The sequence below is a fragment of the Alosa sapidissima genome, chromosome 6, assembly GCF_018492685.1.
Source record: "Alosa sapidissima isolate fAloSap1 chromosome 6, fAloSap1.pri, whole genome shotgun sequence".
Lineage (NCBI taxonomy): Eukaryota > Metazoa > Chordata > Actinopteri > Clupeiformes > Clupeidae > Alosa > Alosa sapidissima.
The window spans coordinates 15366642-15390535 of NC_055962.1; the positions used below are offsets into that span (position 1 = coordinate 15366642).

Below are 23894 nucleotides of genomic sequence, written 5' to 3' on the forward strand. Positions count from 1 at the left end.
TACTGATAACTCTTGCTGTCTGTTTTTTCTGTTTATCCACATGTTTAATTACATTAAGTGTTGTCATCCAGTGTAGTCAAGGTGACTACATTTTTACCATATTATGGTAGATTTGTTAGGCTCTTTAGCACATTCCAAAAGAACATGTACAAGATTCAGTTGTCATTCAGTACATACATGGGTAATTGTGGTTGTTACTTAATAAATACATTTAGTTGGATCTATTTTCCATAGATTTGTTATTACATGCACAATCAAGAGGGGAAAGGGGAGTACAGGTTATATTATAAACAACATTGCATTAAGTTGTGGGTAGGTGAAAGATGAAAGGAAATGAGGTGATAAAACATCTATTTTATGGACCTCATTTCTTGGTTCTCTTTAGAAGCTTTGTGGCAGAAGAGAAGAGGCCTCTATAATTCTAAAACCACTCCTCTTAAAAGATCTATTTGCACAGTCACAAAACCTGTGATCTTTCTTACCCAGGGCAACACATAATTGCTTTCACACTCTGAGCAAAGCACTGGCTCCACCCTCTGGAGAAAGAGGAAAAACTAAGCGGAAATTCATGAAGTCGTGGGAGTGAATGGCTCATAGCCCTTGATAAAACAGTCATATTTTAATAAAGAAAATGTGGGGTGCAAATTTAAATGAATCATTTAACTGATTAATTTTACATCCAGCTAATACTTTAATGCAGAAGTTTTCTGATACTGCAATTGTGGGGTGTATCAGGAACGGGCAGGAGGAGGAGTACAGGAGCCTGGTGGAGGACTTTGTGCAATGGTGCAAACTCAATCATCTTCAACTTAACACTTCAAAGACCAAGGAGATGGTGGTGGATTTCCGCAGGTCAAAGCCCACTCTGCTACCAGTTCACATTGATGGGGTCAATGTGGAGGTGGTTAGCACCTACAAGTATCTGGGTCTCCACCTGGACAATAAACTGGACTGGTCAGCCAACACTGATGCACTCTACAAGAAAGGGCTGAGGAGGCTGCGGTCCTTCAATGTGTGCAGTAAGCTCCTCAGGATGTTCTGCCAGTCTGTTGTTGCCAGCGTCCTCTTCTATGCAGTAGTATGCTGGGGTGGAAGCACAAGGAAGAAGGATGTGGGGTGAATTGACAAGCTGGTAAGAAAAGCTGGCTCTGTAGTGAAAGCTGAACTGGAGTGTATCACTTCACTATCTGACAAAAGGACCCTGAACAAACTGATCAACATCTTGGACAATGAGTGTCACCCACTCCACAGCACTATTGTTAAACAGAAGAGCCTGATCAGCTGGAGACTTCGCTCACTGCCTTGCACAACTGACAGACTGAGAAAGTCATTTGTCCCCAGGGCCATTGAACTGTTCAATGCCTCACTTAAGGGAAGAGGAGAGATAGACTTCTCTGCATAGTCTGTCTGCCTCTTCATCCCCTCCATGTTTGGTACTGTCTGTCCACTAGCCACTTGTACCACTGTCTTTATGCCTCACTGTTTGCGTGCTATATTAGCACATTAGCACATATGCATACCCCCCCCCCCCCCCTCCATGCCACAGCCGAACTGTGGCCACACTTATACATTTTCTTAAATAGTTAAATATATAGATATATAGACTTTACTTTACTTTATTTCTGCATTGTTGCACTGTTGACTTACTCATTTGCACTATCACCATGACCACTATCACCATTGCACTACCACTATGACACTCATTCACACAGAGCACCTTAGAGCACCTTACCATACCTTACTATGCACAGAGAATCACAGGCTCAGTCCTGCCTCAGTCATTGCAAGCGCCTCTGATTTATTAATCACCACTATGTGGATACTGTTTTTAGAATTGATTTAGATTAAGTGTTAGTATAATTTGTAATTTTGTTATTTGTATTCTAGTATATTTTTATATATTGTATTAAGTGTTAGTATAATTTGTATTTTAGTATATTTAGCATATTCTTTATCTTCTACTGTCCTTACTGCTTAGTTGTGTTTTTATATTATATACTTTAATTACTCTTCTGCTGTTAAAGAATGTGTTTGTCTTGTATGTATGCTGCTGAGACCTTGAATTTCCCCTGGGGATCAATAAAGTATCAATCTATCTATCTATCTATGAACCTATAGTGGGAGTATACATTCTTAAAATTAATTTAAATTATTGTATTTATCCAAGCAGAAAATGACTAATAGCACATTGTTATTAAACTATTAATTCAGACCAAATGTGACTTCTCAACCTAGAATTGTGATCACATGCTATTAGTGGACAGAATGTGAATTGGCAGCTATATTTGCTCAATTATGTCTTGAGGACACATTTCACACATTCACACAACAACTTTGAACAGATTCAGGTGAGCTCTGCCTTTCCACGCTTTGTAAATCAAAGTAAGGTGGTCCACTACCGGGAAATATCAGGGACCGCCCCCATGATTACGTTGTTTTTCCCACTGCGAGTGTTCATTTGCTTTGCCGTCAAAATGTGTGAAAAACATGGATGCCACAACCACTGAGTGACTGGCTCCTGAACACAACAGGTGAACTATATTAGGATTCAACCACTAATTTGCAACCAGGAGTAACGGTGTGTTCATGCACATGGGAAAACCTTTTTTCCCAGTGAAAACACTTCATGTGGGAAACTGGGGGAAGATTTTGCTAACTGAGTTGCCCAGTTGGGGGCTCGTGGTCACTTTTGTTGTCACATAGTTAATTTGTAGTCCTTGTGGACTTTCAAGTCCAACAATTTTAATGTGAACTTGGGAATTTGCCATTTTTGTCACTTGAAAGCTGCATATCTTTTTTTCACAAGTGTCATACGCCATATCTTTAAGCAAATACAGTTGTTTATTTATGATTAGTGAGCGTATGCTTTAACCTTTGTTGTGGCATCCATGCTTTTCATACATTCCGAAGGCTAAGCACACAAACATTCGCAGTGGGAAAAGCAACATAATCACGGGGGCGATCCCTGATATTCCCAGGTGGCATGAATGAACCATATTATGTGTGTGATAGTACTTGACATTGAGTACACCTGACATTGATGACCAATTGAGGAGTACTCGTTAATCACAATTGCACTCACTTGTGTATGACTGGGGCTGAGCCCCCTTTAAAAGCCAGGAGAAGGCCCTCCAAATGCACTGCATCCTTCTCTGGTTCTTTAGATTCTGGGTGTCTGGGGAGGGCAGTCTGAGCCATTATTGCTGCTGCCGTTCTTAATAGGATTCAAGCTTCCCCAGCTGCTGTGTCTTTTTCTCTGTGATAATGGCCCAAATTCTTCAACGGTAAGTGCTCTGATTTATATGGTATGTGGTCATTTGTTAACTTCACTTGTGTTGTAATTATTTTGAATTCTGTTTCGTAGAGTCCTGTGGCTTTTCATGGTTGCTGTTATGATCTCTGCCCAGAGAACTTTTAAAAGTAAGTTTTTTTTTTTTTTATTCATGAAAAGTTAAGTATTTCTTTATAGCTTGACTATGCTGCTACATTCAGTTTTTGGATTGTTTCCTTCACTACAGCAACTGGACTGAGGCCTCAATGCCTTGGAAATGTCATGAGGCTCACAATTGATAAATCCTTTACACTTGGAGGCCACCTTGAAGTGGCTGCATTCAGTGAGTTTATTTTTTTGTAGTTCTGAGAATTTGTATTTTATTATTTCCGACTAAGTTATGCTTGCACTTGCAGATGGAAGTCATTATTACCCAATCACACCCAGCATGGCACCTACATGTGGCTACCGGAAGACTGTTGACCCTTGGGGCAATGTTAAACTCTTTGCCTCAGTCTTGAGCTGCCACACTCAAAATCAAGTAATGATTTGAAGTTTCTGTTTGTTTATTTATATCCAATGTATTGTACTATAACTAAACATTTCTCACCCCCCCCCCCCCCCAAAACATCGCATAGGACGATGAGGATTTTAACATGAAGGTGCGTGTTACAATAAATAGTGAACAGAAAGCTGACAAGGCAGACATGCATGAAGTGTCCAGGACATGCAAATACAACCAATGGGCTTCTCGTGAGATTCTGTGTGACGCGGACTTCATGGAGGTAAATGGCTAGTGACCTGAATGTTATCAGTTTAGTTCGAAAGGATGGCCGGCTCATTGCATGGTTTTGCTCACAGGTGTCGGTGAACAGGTTGCCCCCACCGGTTGACCGAGCTGTTCATCCCGAAATGGAGGAGGATCGATGGGCTGCGATTCCTGAGGCAAGTTCTTTTTGGCCCTACCATCTTGTCTTCCGGTTTACCCTAAATCAACAATCTGCTGTTTTTTTAAAAGTGGTGTTTGAATGTGCATTTGTATCGCCTTGTAGGCTGTGACCTCTAAGAAGAGCATCTGGAGGATGGTTTTTTTCACCCCAAGAGAAAAGTCCTTGCTGTTGACTGAGGCTCAAAAGCTTGGTTATTTTGTGGCCTCAACCCCAACAAGACTTGTTATCCGAAGCCGTCCCAACACAACTGAGATCTACACTGAAAATGCAAGTTGCACTACACTGTGTTTGCTTTTAAATGTCACAAAACTACTTGACTTCTCTGGCTCATGAAGTAACTCTGTTTCTCCTAGGTTGCTGGGATCTCGATGAACGTTCTAAGGGTAACTACCTATTTCAAGGACCTATGGTCTGTGACCATGCTTGATTCTGCAGCAGCCTGCCCAACCAGTAAGGGACTAACTGCTTTCAATATTGCCACAGTTTGAGAAGTTGCAAGGCGACAGTTGTATTGTCAACCCTCCCCTTGTCTCTACAGGTGGCCTTACCTTCACTGAGAAAACTATTACTTGGTCTGTGCCCCGCCACATCCACCCACTTCTCACAACGAATACCTGTGAGACTCTGGAGGTCCACATGGGCATTGATGGTGAGCAGCTCGATGAGTCACAGCTGCTCAGTAAGGGCTACACTATGTCTGTGACCGATTCCCTAATCATCATTGAATTGCCTGTGGGTGGACCTGATGGCTACTACAAGGTAAATTATTTTGTTGGGAGAAGAGGAATAAAGTGAACCTTTCTACTGTACTTCTGTGTTTGACTTGTCCCTCTCATCCACTAGAGCCATGTTTCTCAGTATCAGTACCATATCTTGTACTCCATTGAGGCTATGGTTGTGATTGTGTGGAAGGAGGCAGGCTCTGACCTGCTAACCAAATATAAGGTCTTGTATCCCATCACCACCCCTCTGATGCCCAGACCTCCACATGTGATTGCCAGTGAGTATCCCAATAACTGTCCTTTGCTTGCGCCTCTTTCCATGGATGGTTTTTAATAACCCTGATCCTTGCTCTGCAGATGCTGTTCCTGAAGAGCGTGTCTTTGATGTGGTCTTGGGGACCTTCCATCAAGATGTGATTCTGATGAACATTACCTTTTCCACTGGTGTACTAACGGTTGTCGAGGCCAACGCCAGAGGCTTCAATGTCCAAGAGATTCGCTTTCCCAATGGTTCCAAGACCTTTAGTCTACGAGTGCCCTTCTCTGACCCTGTGGTTCTGAAGAGTGTATGTTGACAACTCGAGTCTTTCAAGTGCTGATTGTTTCTATTCTGCTGTATCAGGGACCCCATCCCAGTATTAGTCTTGCATCTCTATTGCAGAGCCCTAAACGGGAGCTCACAACCTACACCCTTTCTTTGATCTTCGGCCTGGTGGTCCTGCCTGAGCCGTCTCCATTCTCTCATCCTGCTGCACTGGATGTGACTCTTCAGGATGTTGGTATGATGGCCATATCTATTCTTCTACCAAATTCTAAAATCTTTTTGATAGCATGGATGAACCCAGATATGTACCAGTAGAAGTTAGACTTCACTGCTCGTTGCACCCCTTGGAAATTGACTGGGAACCCTTAATTATCCATCTCAACTAGAATGTAATGCAAGAGGAATTACAATAGTGGATGGAAAGCTGCTGGCTTAATGTTGGTGGGGAAATTCCTGGAAAAAACATTTAAATCACTTAATCTTAGTTCATACAAACCCTCGTACCAAAAGACCTTGTGTGTCAAGGCGTTCTTGAGATATAACACTCACATTTGACCTTTGACCAACATCAATTCACCTCATCTTTGAATCCATACAAATACTCATACCAAATTTCAGGCATGTATGCCAAAGCACTCTGAGTTATCGCACTGAGTGTTCATTGACTTCTCCTTTGACCTCCAACATCAACTCCATCTGAGTCCATACAAACACTTGTACCAAATTTGAAGCGCATGCGTCAAACCGTTCTGGAGATATAATGTGCAAAGCATGAGCTATGGCTGTGACTATTTTGACATACGGGAAACACTTAAACGGGATGTTTTTTAGGGAGCACCAGATTGTATGTGTTAGGTGAGACGGTTGATTCACAGTTGACACCTGTGCTAGTGTTCTAATTAGCCTGGGAACTACTCTGGGAGCTTAACAAGCGCAGCTGCCTTTAGGCCATTTTGATATCACAGCCTTTGAAGTCTATGGGGGAAAAATGAGCTTTTTTAACATTTTTAGTCCCCTATTTCTCAAAGTATAAACTTTTAAGAATCTGATAAAATACATCTCTTGCCCCACTCCAGACCTACAAAACAGTTATTTCAACATGTCTATGTTAAGCGGTTAGTCGCATTTTTTCTTGAAAAAGTAAAAAGGGGGGGGGGGGGGTAAAGGTTAATAATAATAAGCCAGGAGATTTGAAGATGGTGGATTCCATCCACCATAACTAAGCATTGGTCTGGTGTTGAATTGGGCTTGTTTCACTGCAGTGTTTCCTGTTGTAACTGGAACCTGTGATGACGAGAACTACTACATCACCGTGGCACATGAAGGTCATGGCAATGACTTTAAATACATTGTGGGCAAGCGAGAGCTGACTGGTGACCTGGCCAGCGACTACAATGTCCGTGTGAATGCTACACACATGACTATGAGGGTCTCCTTCCTTTCATCCGATGCTGTATTTACGGTTAGTTTATTTTATATTGCACCTTGAGCCTTCATCAGCAAGAGCACACGTTTCTAATTGTTTGAATATCTTGTCTGTAGTTCGTTATTCCCACTGCCGCTGGTGGTCGACTGGACTTTAAGGTCAATGATCCAGTCAATAAGTGGACCCTCACTGACTTCTCTCTGGCTTGTACCTTTCCCATGCCTTTGACTGGTCAGTATCACACATTCATATGTCTGGTGTTGACTTTTGTGTGTGATTCCATACTTGCTGAATTTCTGTCTGCAGAGTGCCACCCCAACGGTACAATGACTGCCCTGGCCCTGAAGGTGGAGTCTGCACCGAATGTCATCCCCAGTCAGCTCACCCTGATTGACAAGTCTTGCAAACCAGTGTTCAGCAACGATCGGTTTGCTTCCTTCTCTTTCACTGTTAACACCTGTGGAACAGCCCGAATGGTAAGCTTTCCCTTCAAGCTTTTGGATGTGCATTAATATAAAATGTGTGTTCCATATAAAAATCACTGTTTTTGTAGTTCTTAGATGACTTCATGATCTATCAGAATCATATCACCATGCCTAATCAAGGTGTAAAGAATGGCAAGACTGGTTCCCAACCGGAGTATCGGTATGTGTGTACTGTATATGTGAATACTAGATTTAAAGGGAATTTTATTCACCCTCACCAACTGGTATATTATGGCTTTCTCATGACCACTAACTGATTATGGCTGTCATGAACATTTGCTCTGCCCCCCCCCCCCAGACTCACCATCTCTTGTTACTATGTGAATGATGACCTCAAGATTATTCCGTTCGTCCCAAAAGCTCGGGGAATTGACGAGGATTTAACCCAGATTGGTACTGGGGCGATGAGAATCCGCATGAGACTAGCAAGAGGTGTTTTTTTTTATTTTATTTTTTTTGGGCCGGTTTTCCCCCTCTAATTTGAGCTTCATAGAGTTTGGTTATTTGCAAGATGACTTGTATGTTCTCTTCCAGATTTCTACAACACATTTTACTCAGAGGAGAACTATCCTGTGGTGGAGTACTTGAGGCGTCCTCTTTACTTTGAAGTTGAATTGATGGACTCCACAGATCCAGAGCTTGAGCTTTTCGTCGAGAGCTGCTGGGCAACACTGACAAACGATAGGCAGTCCACTCCACGATGGGACCTCATTGTTGATGGGTACATGAATAATATATTCACAAATGCTGTCATGAATTACTGGCTGTTGCAGTGCTTTTGCAAATCTCTGTGGTTTGGTCATGGTGTTTACATGCATAAAACATTTTGATTAAACAGGTGCCCCAACCAAGATGATCGTTATATGGCAACAATGCATCCTGTAACAGCTGATGATCGCGTCCAATTCCCTTCCCACTTCAAACGCTTCGACATGAAGATGTTTTCATTTGTCCAGGATAATGTGGTGCTTAGAGACCAGGTAAGGCCATTTCACTCATTAACCTGTTTTTACCAGTAATTTATGAACTGTGCTAAAGCTCCTTTTCAATTTCTTGCAGATTCATGTCCACTGTGATGCTGCCATTTGTGATCGTAACAGACAAAGTGATGGCTTCTGCTACAGACAATGCTCTAGTCACCCTGACAATCAGCCGAGCAATTTTAAGAGCCGTGAGTATTTGGCTGGCGTGACTTGAGTGACGAATGGAATTCTGATTGCTTGGTCCAACACTACCTTGCCTTTGTTTTGTAGGTCAAAGCAATGCAAAGTTCTCTCCCAGATCAAGAGCTCAACTCTCCTCTGGACGCATCTTGGTATCTAAATGACATCAAACTTTGTTTCGTTACATGAATAAAGGGATTGCCTTTAACTATTATCTGTCTTGTGCTTATTTGAAGCGTCAACTCACTCAATGTCCTACTTGCATCTAACTAGGTAGCTGTAGCACAAGTTCTGTTACATGTGTAAAGCAGGCCTATATACAGGGATATGGTAGGCTTCAAAGTAACAGGCACAAACTTGTTTTGTAGGCTAGCCTTCACTTTAATTAAATCACCTTTTTGAGTAGAGATTTTGAACCAAGAGAAATGCACCTCAGTCCTAGAGAATACAAAATAGTTGCAATAAGGCTGGTGATTTATACATGCTGTACAAAGATTACAATATATTACACACAGGGGCATTTAAGAATGGTAAGATCAAACTATCCAGCTTAGTATCCTCTGTTCATCTTTTCTTGGTGATCTATTATTGTTTGCTGTAAGCTCTGTTTGGCATCTTCAAAATTTGGATTCAATTCCAGAACTTTCTTGAAGTCTTTCTCGGCATCTTCAAAAAAACCTTGAAAAGAAATGTGACTTATGCTGTAACCACACTTGTGTGAATAAAGTTCTTCTGTAGCCTAATGTTTACTAACATGGCCAACCCAATAAATAGACCTATAGGTTTATAAATAGCTAGCTTGCATTGTCTTATAGCCTATATAAACCATGCTGTGACTAGTTTCTAAAAGTCTTTACCTAGTCTGTAGTGTATTAATCCTCTGTTGTAGTATGGCACTTCGAATTCTTTATTTGCCTCTATCGCCAAAGTGTAGTCCTCCATTGCCTCCTTGAAATCAACTCTCAAATACTTTATCTGGCCGCGGTTATTCAATGCAACTGCGAGGTCCGTGGCGTCACATTTCCTGAAACAAAACAACATAGTTGACAGAGCTCTAGCCTAGCTGCCTAGTTGTTGAATCAAGCGTAGGCCTACTCCCAGTTCAATGGCAGCTTGTGATTTAGCAGGTTGGTTCGCCTAGCCGCTTCATAAGATTACCTTGACTGTTTCTTCTCACAAGACGTGACAAAGTGACTGTATAATTCCTCTGCCTGTTTAAAGTTTTTGTTACTAAACTCCATGTGAGCTTGTTTAAGAACGTCGTTTCTTTCCTTTTCCATGTAGACTATTCACTCTTTTGCAGACTACCGTCAGAGCCCGTCTACGGAGAGCCTGGCCACTCCGTATTAAGTCCCATTGTAGCGAATTTTGTTTGCAGTTCCACCAAAGTTCCACTGGGGGCGATCACCATGAGTGCAAAATGAATGGGATTCAATGGAGCTAGACTGCTAAATTTGTCTTTCACCTGATTGTCGTTGACAAATCTCAGATTTGATTGTAGTTTGTGTAACTTCAACATGGGTTATAGGTCAGAAGTTGAAAGAACAAGTGCGTATGTCGTTTTGATTTCTTACAGGTTGGGTCGTTGTTGCCCATAACACACTAGCATTGTGCTAATGCATGACGTCATTGACACGTTTGAAAGGCTTTTTAGAACAATTAAGTGACTTTAAACAAATAATACTCAACCAAGTGTGTTTTCTTTACCTCCCCTTTCGAATACAATATTCAATTTACTTGGGGAAAAAATTCTATCCCGAGAAAAGTGGATTTTGAGGGGTACAGCTCCATAGACCTCCATTCATTCTGCACTCGTGGACGAGCGCCCTCATGTGGAACCACAGCAGGAACTGCAACCAGTTCAGAAACCGGAAGTTTTCAGAGTGGCAGTTCTCCCCTTTATTAGACATTCTCTGCTACCGTCAAACCTTTGCTTAGGGCCTTCTTCTGTAGTTTCTGACCGTGTGAGTTTTACATTTCATTGGCATTATGCTGCCACCTAGTGAGAATGTAGCCTACATTTAAAATTACTGTATTGGTAACAGAAGTTATTGCTAGGATGGGTTACTTGGGAGGTCTTCTGCCATCACATTTTATTTTATCCTCATCTCATATTTTCATATTGTATGTCAAGGGAACCTGCCAAAAATAACAAATTACTACGCAAGATATTCCTGAAAGAGCCTGATGCTGAGAAAATGTGTCCCATTGCTTCTCTGACATTTAATGTATAACACTACGTTTTTCACAGTTATTGCAGTAAGCCTATGATTTGGGGCATTTGCCTGTCCAAACTGCACAGGTAGGTTTTTCAAAAATGTTTAGCCTGCATTCTGGAGCGGATCCTCAAAGGTTAAAAGGTTGTGGTTAATTTGTTAAACATAATACATGAAATCCCTCCTGCGGCTGCACAGTTTTCCCTGTGCTAAATGGTTCAATGTCAGTCTTTAAACAAAGGTAATTAGGAAGGCTATTATAACAGCTTTTCAAATATTAGTTCTTGTAAATTGTAACAATAACCACACTCTTGTGGAAAAAACGACAATCTTTTTACCCCTCAAAAAAACATTACTGTTGATCATTTACAGGAATAGAAGGAAGGTATCTAAGATTAAAACTTGCCTATCAGTCTGAGTGTATAGGTCAAGACAGAAAGTAGGCTATAAAGGAGACGGAAAGGACATTTTTTCTCCTTTTTTCATAACACCTGAATCTTGTTGTTTGCTGTGAGAATTAACACATACCGTCAAAGTCCACCCTTCCCTTGGGAGAGGGAGAGTGAGGGGACATCAATCACATCCATGTCCAAGACTGTGTTAGGAATCCTATTTCCTGGCAACAGTGTATAGGTATCTGTGGTGTCAGTTTAATATCTGAAGGGCGTTGATAGTAAATCCATGCTATACATTTTGAATGTGAACACAGACTTGTATGGTAAATTACTAATTCATATTAATATTCATAAGGTTCATAGACTTAACATAAGTATAAAATGCTGTGTGAGGGTTTTGGCAAATAAGGTGTGAGACACGTGTGTTTGCGATTGTCTGCAGAACATTTGTTGAACTAAGTCCCACAGACAGTGTGTGGCTGGCAAGACTGGAGGGAACATTTTTCCCCCCTAACTGCCTGTTCTATGCATATACCTCATATATATATATATATATATATATATATATACACAGATATAGGACATTAGGGTTAAGTACATAACTGAGAGTTATGGGTTCTATAAGCAGCTCCAAAATGGGATTGGAGCTCAAAAACAGATTTTTTTTTGTTCCTTTCACGCATAATCACATGTCTGCGCAACATCCATGCTGTGAATCTTAGGGATAAGGCAATACTTTCCTCTCCTCCTTCTTGATCAGTAGATTCTGAAGTTGAAAATATTGCCTCTGGCATTCGCAGAAAAGTATGCTCAATAAATAATAATAATATGTACTAAGTAATTGCTCATAACATTAAATCCATATTCCCAGCATGAATGCATACGGTTTATATTAGAATGTTGACTATGCCTAGACTCTCTGAAGTGAGACAGTGCCTGAAGATTGAGCTTTACTATGTTTGAGAGGAGTGATGCTTCCCTCTCTATATTTGCTATAGGCTTATGAAAGACCTTACTGTTGTCTAAGGGAGATGGGCTTGGCAAAAGACCTACATGAATTTCACTCCCAGAGCTGAAAATGTGTTCGTCTTGACATTGAGTCGTAAAAGCACACGGCCGTTTCAGACATACAGCACACACACAAACACACACACCAGCAATAAAACTTCCAACAGTGTCTACATCTGTACAATGACCCGTTGTATGACATAGGTGCAGGTGATTTACGAAAGAAGGAAGCAGGCTCACGTTTTTCCATTTTTATGTATAAAGGTCAAGGAGCAGGTATAATGTATCTTTGATATATATTCCACTCACTTTAACATTACTACAGTATTGTATCTCTTTCTGTCAGAGTTTAGGTCAATTCAGTTTCATAAACCAGACCAAAATCAAAGCCAACCAAAATGATGATTTCCTCTAAAGCGAACAAATGAAACAACACTTTACTCAGTAATAATTACTTGATAAATAAACAACACTTTGTTCCTCTGATACATCGAATAAGCTGAATTTTTTTTTCCATTAAAGTAGTCAGTTTGATTGTTAAACCTTAAGTCTGCACTTGTGCAGACTTAAGGTTTAACAATCAAACTGACTACTTTAATGGAAAAAAAAATACTTTGCTACATATTTTACAGAGTCCAATTTTATTCTACTCTACACAGACACTAAAGGGTAGGCTAGCTAGTCATGAAATGACATAATTATAGCTCATAATTAGAGCTTAAACAATAATTGTCTACTATACCCTGAAGTACAATACATAGATTTCTTTTCTCCTCCAGATTTCTATTTTAAAACAAATCTGTAGTAATCAGGAGGGCAGGGGGGTGAGACACAGAATTCTCTATATATAAATTCTTGGGAGTCTCTGCATCCTTTCATTGGGTCTGAATGGTGATAGCCTAATCCATGATTTGATATCCCCAGCTGATCCGAATGGATCCAAATCTAAAAAGGCGGGTTGCAAATTAGGGAATACAGTGTTGATATCAGATTAAAAAGAGGTATAGGATGCACATGGTTTCTTTCTTTCTGTCTTTGTCTAGCTCTCTCTGAGGGGAGCCATGGGCAGAGGAGGTCTTTTCCGGAGACAAGAGGTAAATACAGGGATGGCTGGATGGCTGGATGGCAGTGATCCCTAAGATGTGATGGTCAGTTGAATGCTCAGCAGACCAAGTAAACCCTGAAAAAGACAAAGGTCAGGGATGAGGAAGAGAGTCAATGCCACAAACATGCACAGAGATAAAAATGGATGGCCAATCTGTAGTTATGGTTGTTTGGTTGTCATTTATTTTGAATTGTGTATAGTAGTTTAATTCTACCCACATGTGTGTTGATTATATGTAAGAGTGATGCAAAAGTTTGTCATGAAAAATTACACAAATGCTGTGTTACATAGTGTAACAAAAGTAATGTGTTAAAAATAACACAAACTGTGTTGTCCATATCTGGACATAGCTATATTAAAAAAAACAACTCATTGTGTCATTTTTAACATGCTTTCTTAGAGTAAACAACTTAGACACACTAATACACACAAGCCCACACCAGCAGACTTCCGGTGCTCACCTTGCCTCGTGTGTCTAGACATGACCCAGTGCGATCTCCAGCTGTTCCACCTTCCTGGTAACTTCAGCGAGTTTTGCCGTGGTTAAGGAAATGGAATGGTGCCACACACACACAAACAAACACCTCTAATACTACGCAAGAGACCATAAGGACACAAAGGATATGTCGAGCAGTAAGGTCCTGAAGGGAATTTTGAGTCTGTTTCTGGAAGGCCAGGCGAGCCTCACATTTGCAGGGGTCCTGGATCACTTCAACGTTAACCTCTTCAGTGAGAGTGAGGCAGGGACTTTAGCACATGTATCTCAGCATACATATACATTATATATTAACTAAAACACTATCTCTGCTCTCAAACTGCAGAAAAGTAAATGTGTAAATCAGTCAAGGGGGAAAAAAACACGTCTTTGCCATAACATCAAATCTATCTTGAGATACTTGGTTTAAAAGTCACCGTCTAGGACTATGTTTAATCTTCTTTCACCCTGTGAAATTTATGGTTTATTTCTGGCACCACAGGAATGCAATATTTGTTCAGATGCAGGTCAGAGCTGGTGCACATTTGTTGGCCTAAGCTTTTCCAGATGTAGTGGCGGTGGTAACATGTAGCTTTAGCCTAGGCGTACAGATCTAATGGAATTAGGCTACATCTCTCATTAGCATCCTGCTAGGTGAACATGGAGGCTAATCTAGTACTAACAAATGTTTAGCAACTATGCTATATGGTGGTGGCAGTACACTGCCCCTGACTAAAACTATAGCTAGTATAATGAAGGCTGAAGAGACGTGGCATAAAATATCAATGGCTGAACAATAACTCATTTGTGTTATTTCAGAACCAGAGAGCAGGGCTGGGCTGCTAAAGATTGCAAACAAACACACAAAATCCTGCTATTGCACAATTTTTCCTGGACTAAAGTGTTAACCAAAACAAACAGTAGCTTAGTGACCTCTGGTCTTGTGTACACAGTTTTAACGTCTAGCTACCAGTTTATTTATGGGTCAAACAGAAACACCCCCCACCCCCGTTGAATGAGACTGTTGGGCAAGACCAGTTCCAATACCTCCACAATTGATACTAGCTATTGTTATTATGAATGTTGCTATAGACACCAACATTAACAGTGCAATTATGTTATCTGGTAAATGGAATTGTCACCTTTCCCAGTTCTCAGTATCATACGTTATGGTGACTGTTTACTTTAAGAGTCTCAACCTGCATTTATATATTTTTGAACAGATCACATAGTTTCAGGTATACAGGTCTCTAGGACAGTTTGGAGTTTGCATTGCATAAACATCTTCATCATGACCAATAAATAGAGAAGACAAAGATGTTTTGTGTGATAACACTACAGCAGGTATAGACCATAAATCTATTCCTTGTGGGTTTACATGTAATTTCTCTAAAACATGTAAAACATCTCTAAAATGGCACTCAGTTCCACCTCAAAGCCGCTGGCATGAAGGGGCTTTGAGGTCCTTACGTTCAGGGGAACATGTTCTCATGTCCTCATTCAGGGTAAAGCCATCATGACACAGACACAGATAGGAGTGGCTGCTGCTCATACAGATTTGCTTACAGTCGTTTCCCAGGGCACAGTGGTCCACATCCACACCTGAAAGTAGCCATGGATAAGAGGCTCGTCCTTTGACCCTCAAATGCTCCACATTCCAGATGTGTAGAAGATTCTAGTCCACTTCCTAGTGCATGCTAGCCCAGCTCCTTAGTGGCTAAGAACTTAGCCTGCAAACCTGGTCTAATCCTTAGGTTAGCCACTTAACCCTGAGATGCTCTGGGGAGACTAACCCTTGCAATAATAATTGACATTATGTAAGTTGCTTTGGATAAAAGCCTCATCCAAATGAATACTTAAGAATTAAAAGAAGTATATATGCAATTCGGGAACACATTGTACATTTAAATAAATAACACATCTTTCTCTACAAGAATATTTTCCTTTCATTGATGCGCGGATGAATGCTGAGGATTTCAATCTAATGTTTGTTCATACGGGCTGACATTTACACTAAAAAAGTTTCATTTGTATCACCCACTGCCATCAAGGGCATCCACACTCAGTTGTGAAGAGTTACTCTGTGGAAGTCTTGACACTTCCCTTTTATAGCCAATTTCTCATAAGCCCAGAGCCTGCCAGAGAAGACTCCTTTAGTTCAACAGTATGCTAAAAATAAACAATTTAGAGTAACTCTGTGACCCTGTGATAAACAGAGGCCAGCTACCTCACTGTTTCCCTGCCCTGAAGCCAGCTGGGTTATAGCTGACTTGCAGGTTCTTACTTCTTTGTAAGGAACAGGTTTTCTTGTCCTTGTTCAACACATAACCGTCCTGGCAATCGCACTGATAGGAGTAGGTGCTGCTAATGCATATTTGTTCACAGTCATGCCCCATGCCACACTGGTCCTGACCTGCAAACAAGCCAGGGTGGAAAAAAAAGGTTTGGGAACAAAAGGGTCATTCAGGCAGTATGTGAAATCACACAGCACTAGTCCGAGAGGCCAGTGCGGGCCTTTGCTTGAACTTGAAAGAATTTCTCCTGGCTGGCAGAAGGCACAAATGGCTGTAAACGTAAAAGTGAGCCAGAAAAGCTGCCCAAAACAGCTGACACTCCAGTTAGAGAAAATGTAAATCACTTGGTTTTCTTCTGCTTTGCAACCACATGTCAAGCATGATCGGAAAGTCTGGTAAACAGATTTATCATCGCTAAGCGACAAAGATACTTCACCACATCCCTGATAACAAACACAGCAGACACATCTACCCTAGGTACTCGTGAACTTAGAGGACTTGAATGCAGCTCACTAACAAATTATAATAAACTTGTGTTCATTGTGTCCGACTGGCAGAACATACACACAGCAGAAAAACTACTCCAGACACACCACTGTTAACAGCCGATGTCAGTTACACTAGCAACACTGAATGACAAATTGTCTGGTCTAGAGACCAGACACAAAAAGAGAGATGCATGCAAAGCAACTGATGAAGCCAAGAGTGCATGAAGAACCATGCCACTAAGTTAGTTCACATCTATGGTTAGCTCCTCTTCAGTGGGAAAAATATAGCATAACACTGACATAGTAGACACAATGTACAGAGTCGAAAACTGGTCCTAAAGCGGCCCCTTTTTTTTGCACTTTCAAAAACCTAAGGTAGGCTACTGTATGTCAGAGACAGTTCTGTGTAGACAGAACCATTGATGCATTCATATACATCCATTGATGCATTCAAGCCTTTGGTAGTCAGAGGTTAAAACAACCAGAATTCTATATAAATACATTTAATATATTGATATTGATAATAACAGTATTTTCTACTAACTGGTTCTGAATAGGAACCATACAGCTCTTTGGGGCCAGGACTGGACACTGTGTGCATAAGCTGATTCGACATCAACGCTAGTAGCTCATAGCAGCTCACAGGTTCTTACGTTTCAAGGAACATGTTTTCTTGTCCGCGTTCAACAAATAGCCTTCCCGACACTGGCAGTAATAGGAGGAGATGCTGTTCAGACATATATGCTCGCAGTCGTGTCCCATGGTGCAGGGGTCCAGACCTGCAATAAGCCATGGTTTAGGAGTCGCTGAAGGCACCAAAGCAGCACATGGACAATTTCACTGGCTAACTAAGTAACTAAGCCGAGTAACTAAGTGTGATTGTCTGTGTGTGTGTGTGTGTGTGTGTGTGTGTGTGTGTGTGTGTGTACGTAAGGTTGCTGCCCATAAAGTGGTTCGTCATTCTCATCTGTACTTAAATCATATATGTTGTTTTGGAGTCATATATGCTTGTGGTTCATATACAGTATACATTAAAGGCTAAGGAATAATCCCTGATTTTTTGTCAGTGATCATACAAGAGGCTAAATTACATTAGCCTCGTATGTCCAACAGAAAGACAGCTCACAACAGAGAGAAATCCCAATACAATCAGTTACTAAAGGAAGCCTGTAATCAGACATTTAAAAAATATCTAAATAACTTCAAAATTAGTTTGATCCCAACAATCATGACCATTTATAGGATAATTATGACGTCGTAATTATTTTCACAATTACTTCTTTAGTTCAATTTTTAACATACCAAACTACCATAATATAACAACTTATAGATTATGAACACTGACACCTTGTCAAGAACAAAGATTTTAAAGCACCAAAAACCTGCATAAAGCTAAGGCATATGGCCAGAAGTGTCAAAAGTTTTACAGCAATTCTTCCTGTTCCTTTTGCCAGTTTGTCAGCTATTATTAACAATAATGTAATATAATATATTCCTATATATTGCAATGATCACTTGATAATTGCTATCTTAATATTTTTCACATAAAGTGGAAGTGGACCATCTTGTGCACATTTGTGGTGCTCTATAATCTTTGGTCAGGAGAACAAACTCAATCTTGTACAAGACACTTGTTTTGAAAATCAATGAGAGTAACAATTTGTGTGTTGCCATAGCCATGTTGTGGAAATTGTTGCAAATGTACTTGTATTGTCTAGGAAGCAATTGCAAGCCTAAGTGTTTTAAAGCAATAGGGCTGTCTATCTCAACAAGCCCTATTAATCCAGAGATGAACACCCTACATCCATCTCATACACTTCAGCCATCAAGCACTTTTGCAGAACCAACTCAAAACAGGGCAAGTTTTCCGTTTCACAAACACAGACAACATAGTTTCCTGGAAAAAGACAGACAGAAATTAGTGAATACAGTTAAGGTTATTAGCTTGAACATACATTCAGCAATAAATTATTAGCAATAAATTAACAAACAAAATATATTTTAAAATGCTAAGTAGAAGTGCAATATGATCTTGCAGATGTCTGTGACTACAAAACCAGTTTTTCAAGCCCAGTACTTGTTTAACTGTCTAACTACAAAGCTGCTGAGATGACAGGTTCTCTGAAACTTTAACTTCACAGAAACAAAATACTGGTTCCATTCTCTGAGGAAATGAAGACCCTGTATTATAACAAAGAGTAGTCATTTTCAGAGAGGACCAAGTCTATGACAACAGGTCAGCTGGTCTGACAGATGAATGGAACCAGATTTCTCAGTCCCTAAATGAACATACTTCTTTAGGGCTGAAAAAGAGGTGCGCTAATTATATTCCAGGCCTGCTCCTACCACACAGGGTCTCCCGGAACTTGGAGGTCAGCTTTTCGATGACTCCGTAGGTCTCCACGTAGAACACGTGGTCATCAAGCGGTTGGCTGGCCATTAGCCGCAGCGACTGCATGTCGGCCCGGTCCACCCCCACAGCGTAAATCTCAATCCCAGAGGCCCTTGCGGCAGCCGACACCTCTTCCACCTGGTCCTGAGGGCGCCCGTCCGTCACAATGATGGCAACCTTGGAGATGCCCTTGGAGACGGGCCGTGCGCCCGACTGCTCGGTGAAGGCCTCGTCCATGGCCTTCTTGATGGCCAGGCCTGTCATGGTTCCCGCCGCTAGGGGGTCAATCCGGGTGATGGCCTGCTTCATGGTCACCTTGTCTGGATGGTCCTTCAGCAGGAACTCGATCTTGACTGTGCTGGCATAGTTCACCACAGCGACGCGAGTGGCGTCCGGCCCCACGTCCAGAGTGTCCACCATGTCGGCCAGGAAGATCTTGACCTTCTCGAACTCCATAGGGCGCACACTGCGCGAGCTGTCGATGATGAAGACCAGATCTAGCGGGCGGCTCCTGCACTGACTGTCAGTGGCTGGTAGACCAATCAGAGATTAGTGTACGTAATAGAAGTTATATCAGTCAGTATGCTTTCATACAGCATGTATGAATTAGATTTCATATTGAAAACATTGATACAAGAATAATATATTGTGGACAGACAAGTGGAATATCACTTAAAATATAAATTTCCTCAAAGAAAAGCTTTCATAATGTCACATATTACATTAATTCTGCATTTGTTTTAGAAACATTCAATGCATGTCAGATCACAAAATTTCACAGATTACTGACTATCTTGATTTCTTGACATTATAGCATCAGCTAATGTGTAGAAAGATTTTATCAAGAGATGCTCTTACCAAGTCATGTTAAAGAAGTTACATATTAGGTGTTGGCGACAAATAATAAGGTATAATTACCTAATTTCTGATTACGAGATCAAACAGCTGAACCATTAGTAAACAACTGAGATGAGATGGTGGTCGTTGATGTTGATGTAGATTATTGTCCAATGGAGATCCACAGGGACCCTTTCCCCAAACACATTGTAGCTCTGATAGTGCTCTCAAGAGATATCATTTAGAAGACATTGTGGAGCTACAATGTCTTTGAGAAAAGGGGTCCAGGTTTTCAAAGCTTAGTATTAGTTGCTTGATATGACAAGATACAGTTAACAGTTAGTCAACAACGATAACATTTGCTCATATATAGTTTGCGTTCCAATTTGTGTTCATATTGTGATGCCAATCAAAATGATCCGAACATCGAAATGTTTTAGGACATACAGTATTTCAACAATACACAGAAATGAACCATAAGTTCTTAGCAGTTTCGTTTGGACCAGATGGGTTTGTAAGGAAACCCAGCTGTGGAATATTCTACCTGTCTCCACAGGACTGACGGATGTGATGGTTCCACTTTGGGTACTGACCGGTAGCTCTGATGGAACCAGGGTCATTTGCGGAAGAGTCACCGGTGGCAGAGTCGCCACTGGTGAAGTCACCGGGGCCAGAGTGGTCGATGGTTGGGGGCTAGTCTCCGGCGGTACAGTGGCCACTGGAAGAGTAAATGTCTCTAACATTGGGGTGGGTGTTGGAGGAGGATTGGTCACGGGTGCTATGGGAACTGTAGTTGGCTTGGCAGTCACCAGTGGCATGACAAGGGGGAGTTTGTTGCAAGCCACTGGAGGCACCACACCCTTAAAAGGGGGCGCTGGCTTTTGATATTGGTGGTGAACCCCGGGACGCACGGGGCCTTTGAACCAGTGGTACACCGCCGGGGGGGTGGGGGCCGAGGGCCGGTGGTGTGTCAGGGGTGGGGAGAGGGGATGGGGCCGACGGTGCACAACCGGTGGCGAGAAAGGGGGAAAGGGTCGATGGAGGAGCACCGGCGTGTACATCCTGGGTGTCTGGCTGTAGTTTGGCGGCGGTTGCTGGAGGTTTGGAGGCTGCTGGTGGTAGTGCAGATGGTGGTGAGGTTGATGGGGGTGATAGTGATACCCATTATACCCGTAGTTAACACCATGTGCTAGGGGACCACCAGAGAGGAGAAGCGGTAAAGCAAATTAGTCACATAAAGTCTGCCGGTAGGTGATTAGTTAGACTGGTCTTCAGGGGTGGATCAAATCATACCTGCAGAGGGCCAATGCGACTCTCAGCTTTGCAGTCCAACCAGCTAAACTATATGCATCTGCTAAGTAGCATAAAAGACTGATCTTAGATGACCAGCTAGTACCATTGGCCCACTATAGATAGGATTACCCACCCGTGGTCTTGTATAGGTCATAATGTTCCACTCCTGCTTCTGTCCCAGTGAACAGGTAAACAAACTACAGTATTGTGCGATTTAGAGCCATTTCTGCTTTAGTTTGGCTGAATGTCACCATATCCACTACAGGCAACGGAAAGCTGTTTCATTGAGAGTTGAGGTCCTTAAAGACCTGTAGTCCTCCGTGGTCCTAAACAGGAGTGGGAAACTCTGACCCCATTACATTCTCAGCAGATGTTTAGCCAGACTGAAGAAAATAAAAGACATGCCTTCTTGGAAGAATCTGAAGTTGCTATTCCACAAAACCATTTCATTAAAAGGACAGCAGTGCACATTGTGCAGGTGTAGCAAAATATGTTTACTTTCCCATGTTGACCTTTTATGGATTTCTGTGATTTAGCATGTCTATTATTAGAGAGCTGCCATGTCCATGTAATATCAAGTGATTGACAGTGATTGACAGATAGGCCATCAATGAGTCCACAAGTGTTAGCCACATAACCACAATCACATCAAAGCTCTTCAGTAATAGATCAGGTCAAAAGCACAAAATAATCAGTGAATAATAGAATTAAATAGGTCTGAGTTGTGTAATCATATCTTCTAAAATAGCTTAAAGACTTCTGGAACAAACATTTGTTTGTTGCACAGTACACTGCTTATCAAAAAACAATGATGGAACAGCTACAATTATTATTTTACACATAAAAATTAATTTAAGAGTTTTTTTCCGAAAATGTGCTGTCCTAAATGCAGTGCGCAATAATGCAAGCAATGGAGGAATCCACCTTGCATTTGTTATATAATGTTAATTAAGCATTGGGTGCAAGACCATCAATGGAAAAGCGAAATAATATGCCAGGGTTTTTATGTCAGAGCACAAAACCAAAGCCCACTGTAAAACCGCATAGCGATATGAATTATTACGCTTGAATTGCATTACTGAAGCATCTTTGGTTTTAAACTTACCTGCAGGGTTTAGAGTTCTCAGTGGTGGGAATTGTGGTCGGGCAACAGTCCTTCTTTGCGCATAACTTTGCGCCGCTACTTTAGCAGGGTCAACTTCATAAGTCCCACAAACTCCTACCAACAAGACCGAGAGACCGTAGATCAGACTGCAGATGAAGGGACTCATTGTGCCTCACGATAGTCGTTCTGCTCCCAACTGTCTACTTTCACTGAGGTGCTTCCCATATTTACAAGGATGGCACATTTTGAAGACACTGCTGACAGCGCGTCTAAGTTTCTTGTCCAATCCAAGGGGTTTCCCCAAGAGCCGGCCCCCTTTTAGGAAAGAAGTGCAAACTGTGATTTCTATGCTAATCTAGGGATCAACGACTGTTATAGATTACAATACAATATATTACTGTTTTAAAACAGGTCACAAAAGTAAAGCTTTCTGAAAGTTCACTTAGGCCTAATTCCAAAGCTTAGGCCAACCATAAGCTAATGCCTACACAAAAAGGTTTGGAGTCTACATAGACCTTTTCAGTCAAAACAAAAGTAGCCTAGAGTCAGAGTTAACAGTCAACTCACCATCCTTCATCACGCTGAATAGATTAGATTTGTCCACAAGATGGCGCAAATGATTATTTAAACTACACAATCGCGATTTTTCCTAGTACAGTTTTCAGTTTGTTTACAAATTAAGCAGATCCAACATTGACCTTATGAAAGGTTCTGAACGTAGCTTTTGTTTGACAGAAGTCAACCAAATCCCTACAGCTTAATACCGGAGAGGCACTAAAAACACATCTCAAATGTGTGTGCAATTTCATTGTAAGTGTTAATGTTCATGCCTCATCTCCTGGAGAGGGACACCAACAAATAAAATGGCAGTTTGAAATATAATTTGCAACATAGAAGTGTTTCATGACCAGTGGTGGAGGAAGTACTGAATCTCAGTACTTAAGTAAAAGTACAAATACACAGAGAAATATTTACTTTAGTAAAAGTAGGCCTACCACAATGACAACCCTACTTAAGTAAAAGTAAAAAGTACCTGCTTTTAAATGTACTTTAAGTATTAAAAGTAAAAGTATTTGCATAATGATTTATTCTCTTAATATCTATATTCTAAAAGAAAAAATAGTATGGGCTGTGACATTTTAATTAAGCTAGTTTTAGGTTATACTCGACTAGATAGTTTTAAGCTAATGCAATTGTGCTTACCATCTGTGGCCCAGTTTACATTCTGACCTACAATTCTAGAGACTGTAATTTTGGTCATCTACTAGGGTGATCTGCTGAGTAAAATATCATTCAGCAAAACACGAGAGCCTGAAGTTTAACGGGGTAGACAAGGGAAACGTCGGGTGGATCGTAATGCCAATTCTGCCGATTGAACAGAAAAGTTGCTGAGGAAGGTGTCTTTATGATTAGGTTCAGTTTCACTTGCGCAGACCCACATAGACATTGAATGAGCGCTCACATTTCTACCCCGAATTGTAGGCTATGCCTCTTTATTTGATCACACTCAATTAAGAAATATTTCCTAATCTGGAAAATGCTACGTTTTTTTCGGCCAGCGGTTCTATAATAGTCTTACCATTCATTTGTGCCGCAAATGATCAGATGTGTGACAGAAGCATGGGCATAGCCTGTAACTTCGCTGATCCGCGGATAGCAATCTCATCGAGTATTTGTAAGTATTTGTACTTCGTTACATTCCACCACTGTTCATGACCTTATGAG

At 41.2% G+C, this 23894-nt stretch overlaps 3 protein-coding genes across 6 annotated transcripts; 1 reads left to right on the forward strand and 2 right to left on the reverse strand.

The window, feature by feature from the left end:
• The first annotated feature begins 3126 nt into the window (after window positions 1-3126).
• Window positions 3127-8769, forward strand: LOC121711502. The gene is made up of 21 exons (XM_042095151.1): window positions 3127-3284; window positions 3365-3420; window positions 3519-3614; window positions 3688-3812; window positions 3910-4056; window positions 4133-4216; window positions 4324-4488; window positions 4575-4671; window positions 4760-4980; window positions 5065-5221; window positions 5301-5509; window positions 5605-5722; window positions 6750-6949; window positions 7030-7144; window positions 7220-7389; window positions 7467-7558; window positions 7697-7830; window positions 7933-8119; window positions 8237-8378; window positions 8458-8569; window positions 8652-8769. Exons 1-21 carry the CDS (start codon window positions 3265-3267, stop codon window positions 8723-8725), a joined length of 2721 nt encoding a protein of 906 aa, XP_041951085.1. The 5' UTR covers window positions 3127-3264; the 3' UTR covers window positions 8726-8769.
• Window positions 8770-8918: 149 nt separating this feature from the next.
• Window positions 8919-10098, reverse strand: ttc32 (tetratricopeptide repeat domain 32). The gene is made up of 3 exons (XM_042095157.1): window positions 9720-10098; window positions 9419-9585; window positions 8919-9239 (listed from the first exon to the last, which is right to left on the reverse strand). Exons 1-3 carry the CDS (start codon window positions 9839-9841, stop codon window positions 9112-9114), a joined length of 417 nt encoding a protein of 138 aa, XP_041951091.1. The 5' UTR covers window positions 9842-10098; the 3' UTR covers window positions 8919-9111.
• A 2318-nt stretch (window positions 10099-12416) lies between these two features.
• matn3a (matrilin 3a) lies at window positions 12417-22484 on the reverse strand. Of its 4 annotated transcripts, XM_042095152.1 has the most exons (8): window positions 22170-22484; window positions 20316-20960; window positions 18889-19464; window positions 17196-17321; window positions 16045-16173; window positions 13911-14009; window positions 13747-13816; window positions 12417-13360 (listed from the first exon to the last, which is right to left on the reverse strand). In XM_042095152.1, exons 1-7 carry the CDS (start codon window positions 22333-22335, stop codon window positions 13761-13763), a joined length of 1797 nt encoding a protein of 598 aa, XP_041951086.1. In that variant the 5' UTR covers window positions 22336-22484; the 3' UTR covers window positions 12417-13360; window positions 13747-13760. The 4 variants fall into 4 exon arrangements, with proteins under 4 accessions (XP_041951086.1, XP_041951087.1, XP_041951089.1 ...); XM_042095153.1 differs by lacking the exon at window positions 16045-16173; XM_042095155.1 differs by lacking the exons at window positions 16045-16173; window positions 20316-20960 and having other exon boundaries at window positions 22170-22482.
• Window positions 22485-23894: the final 1410 nt, after the last annotated feature.

What these genes read in the sequence shown, in the direction of transcription:
- ttc32 (XM_042095157.1), bottom strand. Translation starts at nt 9,841, where the DNA reads ATGGAAAAGGAAAGAAACGACGTTCTTAAACAAGCTCACATGGAGTTT. An exon ending in TGTGAGAAGAAACAGTCAAG is followed by an intron (nt 9,586 to 9,719) that starts GTAATCTTATGA and finishes GTTTTGTTTCAG; the next exon opens with GAAATGTGACGCCACGGACC. An exon ending in ATTAATACACTACAGACTAG is followed by an intron (nt 9,240 to 9,418) that starts GTAAAGACTTTT and finishes TTTCTTTTCAAG; the next exon opens with GTTTTTTTGAAGATGCCGAG.
- LOC121711502 (XM_042095151.1), top strand. Translation starts at nt 3,265, where the DNA reads ATGGCCCAAATTCTTCAACG. An exon ending in CCTTGAAGTGGCTGCATTCA is followed by an intron (nt 3,615 to 3,687) that starts GTGAGTTTATTT and finishes TTGCACTTGCAG; the next exon opens with ATGGAAGTCATTATTACCCA. An exon ending in CTGAGATCTACACTGAAAAT is followed by an intron (nt 4,489 to 4,574) that starts GCAAGTTGCACT and finishes TGTTTCTCCTAG; the next exon opens with GTTGCTGGGATCTCGATGAA.
- matn3a (XM_042095152.1), bottom strand. Translation starts at nt 22,335, where the DNA reads ATGAGTCCCTTCATCTGCAGTCTGATCTACGGTCTCTCGGTCTTGTTG. An exon ending in GAGAACTCTAAACCCTGCAG is followed by an intron (nt 20,961 to 22,169) that starts GTAAGTTTAAAA and finishes GTGGTCCCCTAG; the next exon opens with CACATGGTGTTAACTACGGG. An exon ending in GTTCCGGGAGACCCTGTGTG is followed by an intron (nt 17,322 to 18,888) that starts GTAGGAGCAGGC and finishes GGCTTATTGCAG; the next exon opens with GTCTGGACCCCTGCACCATG.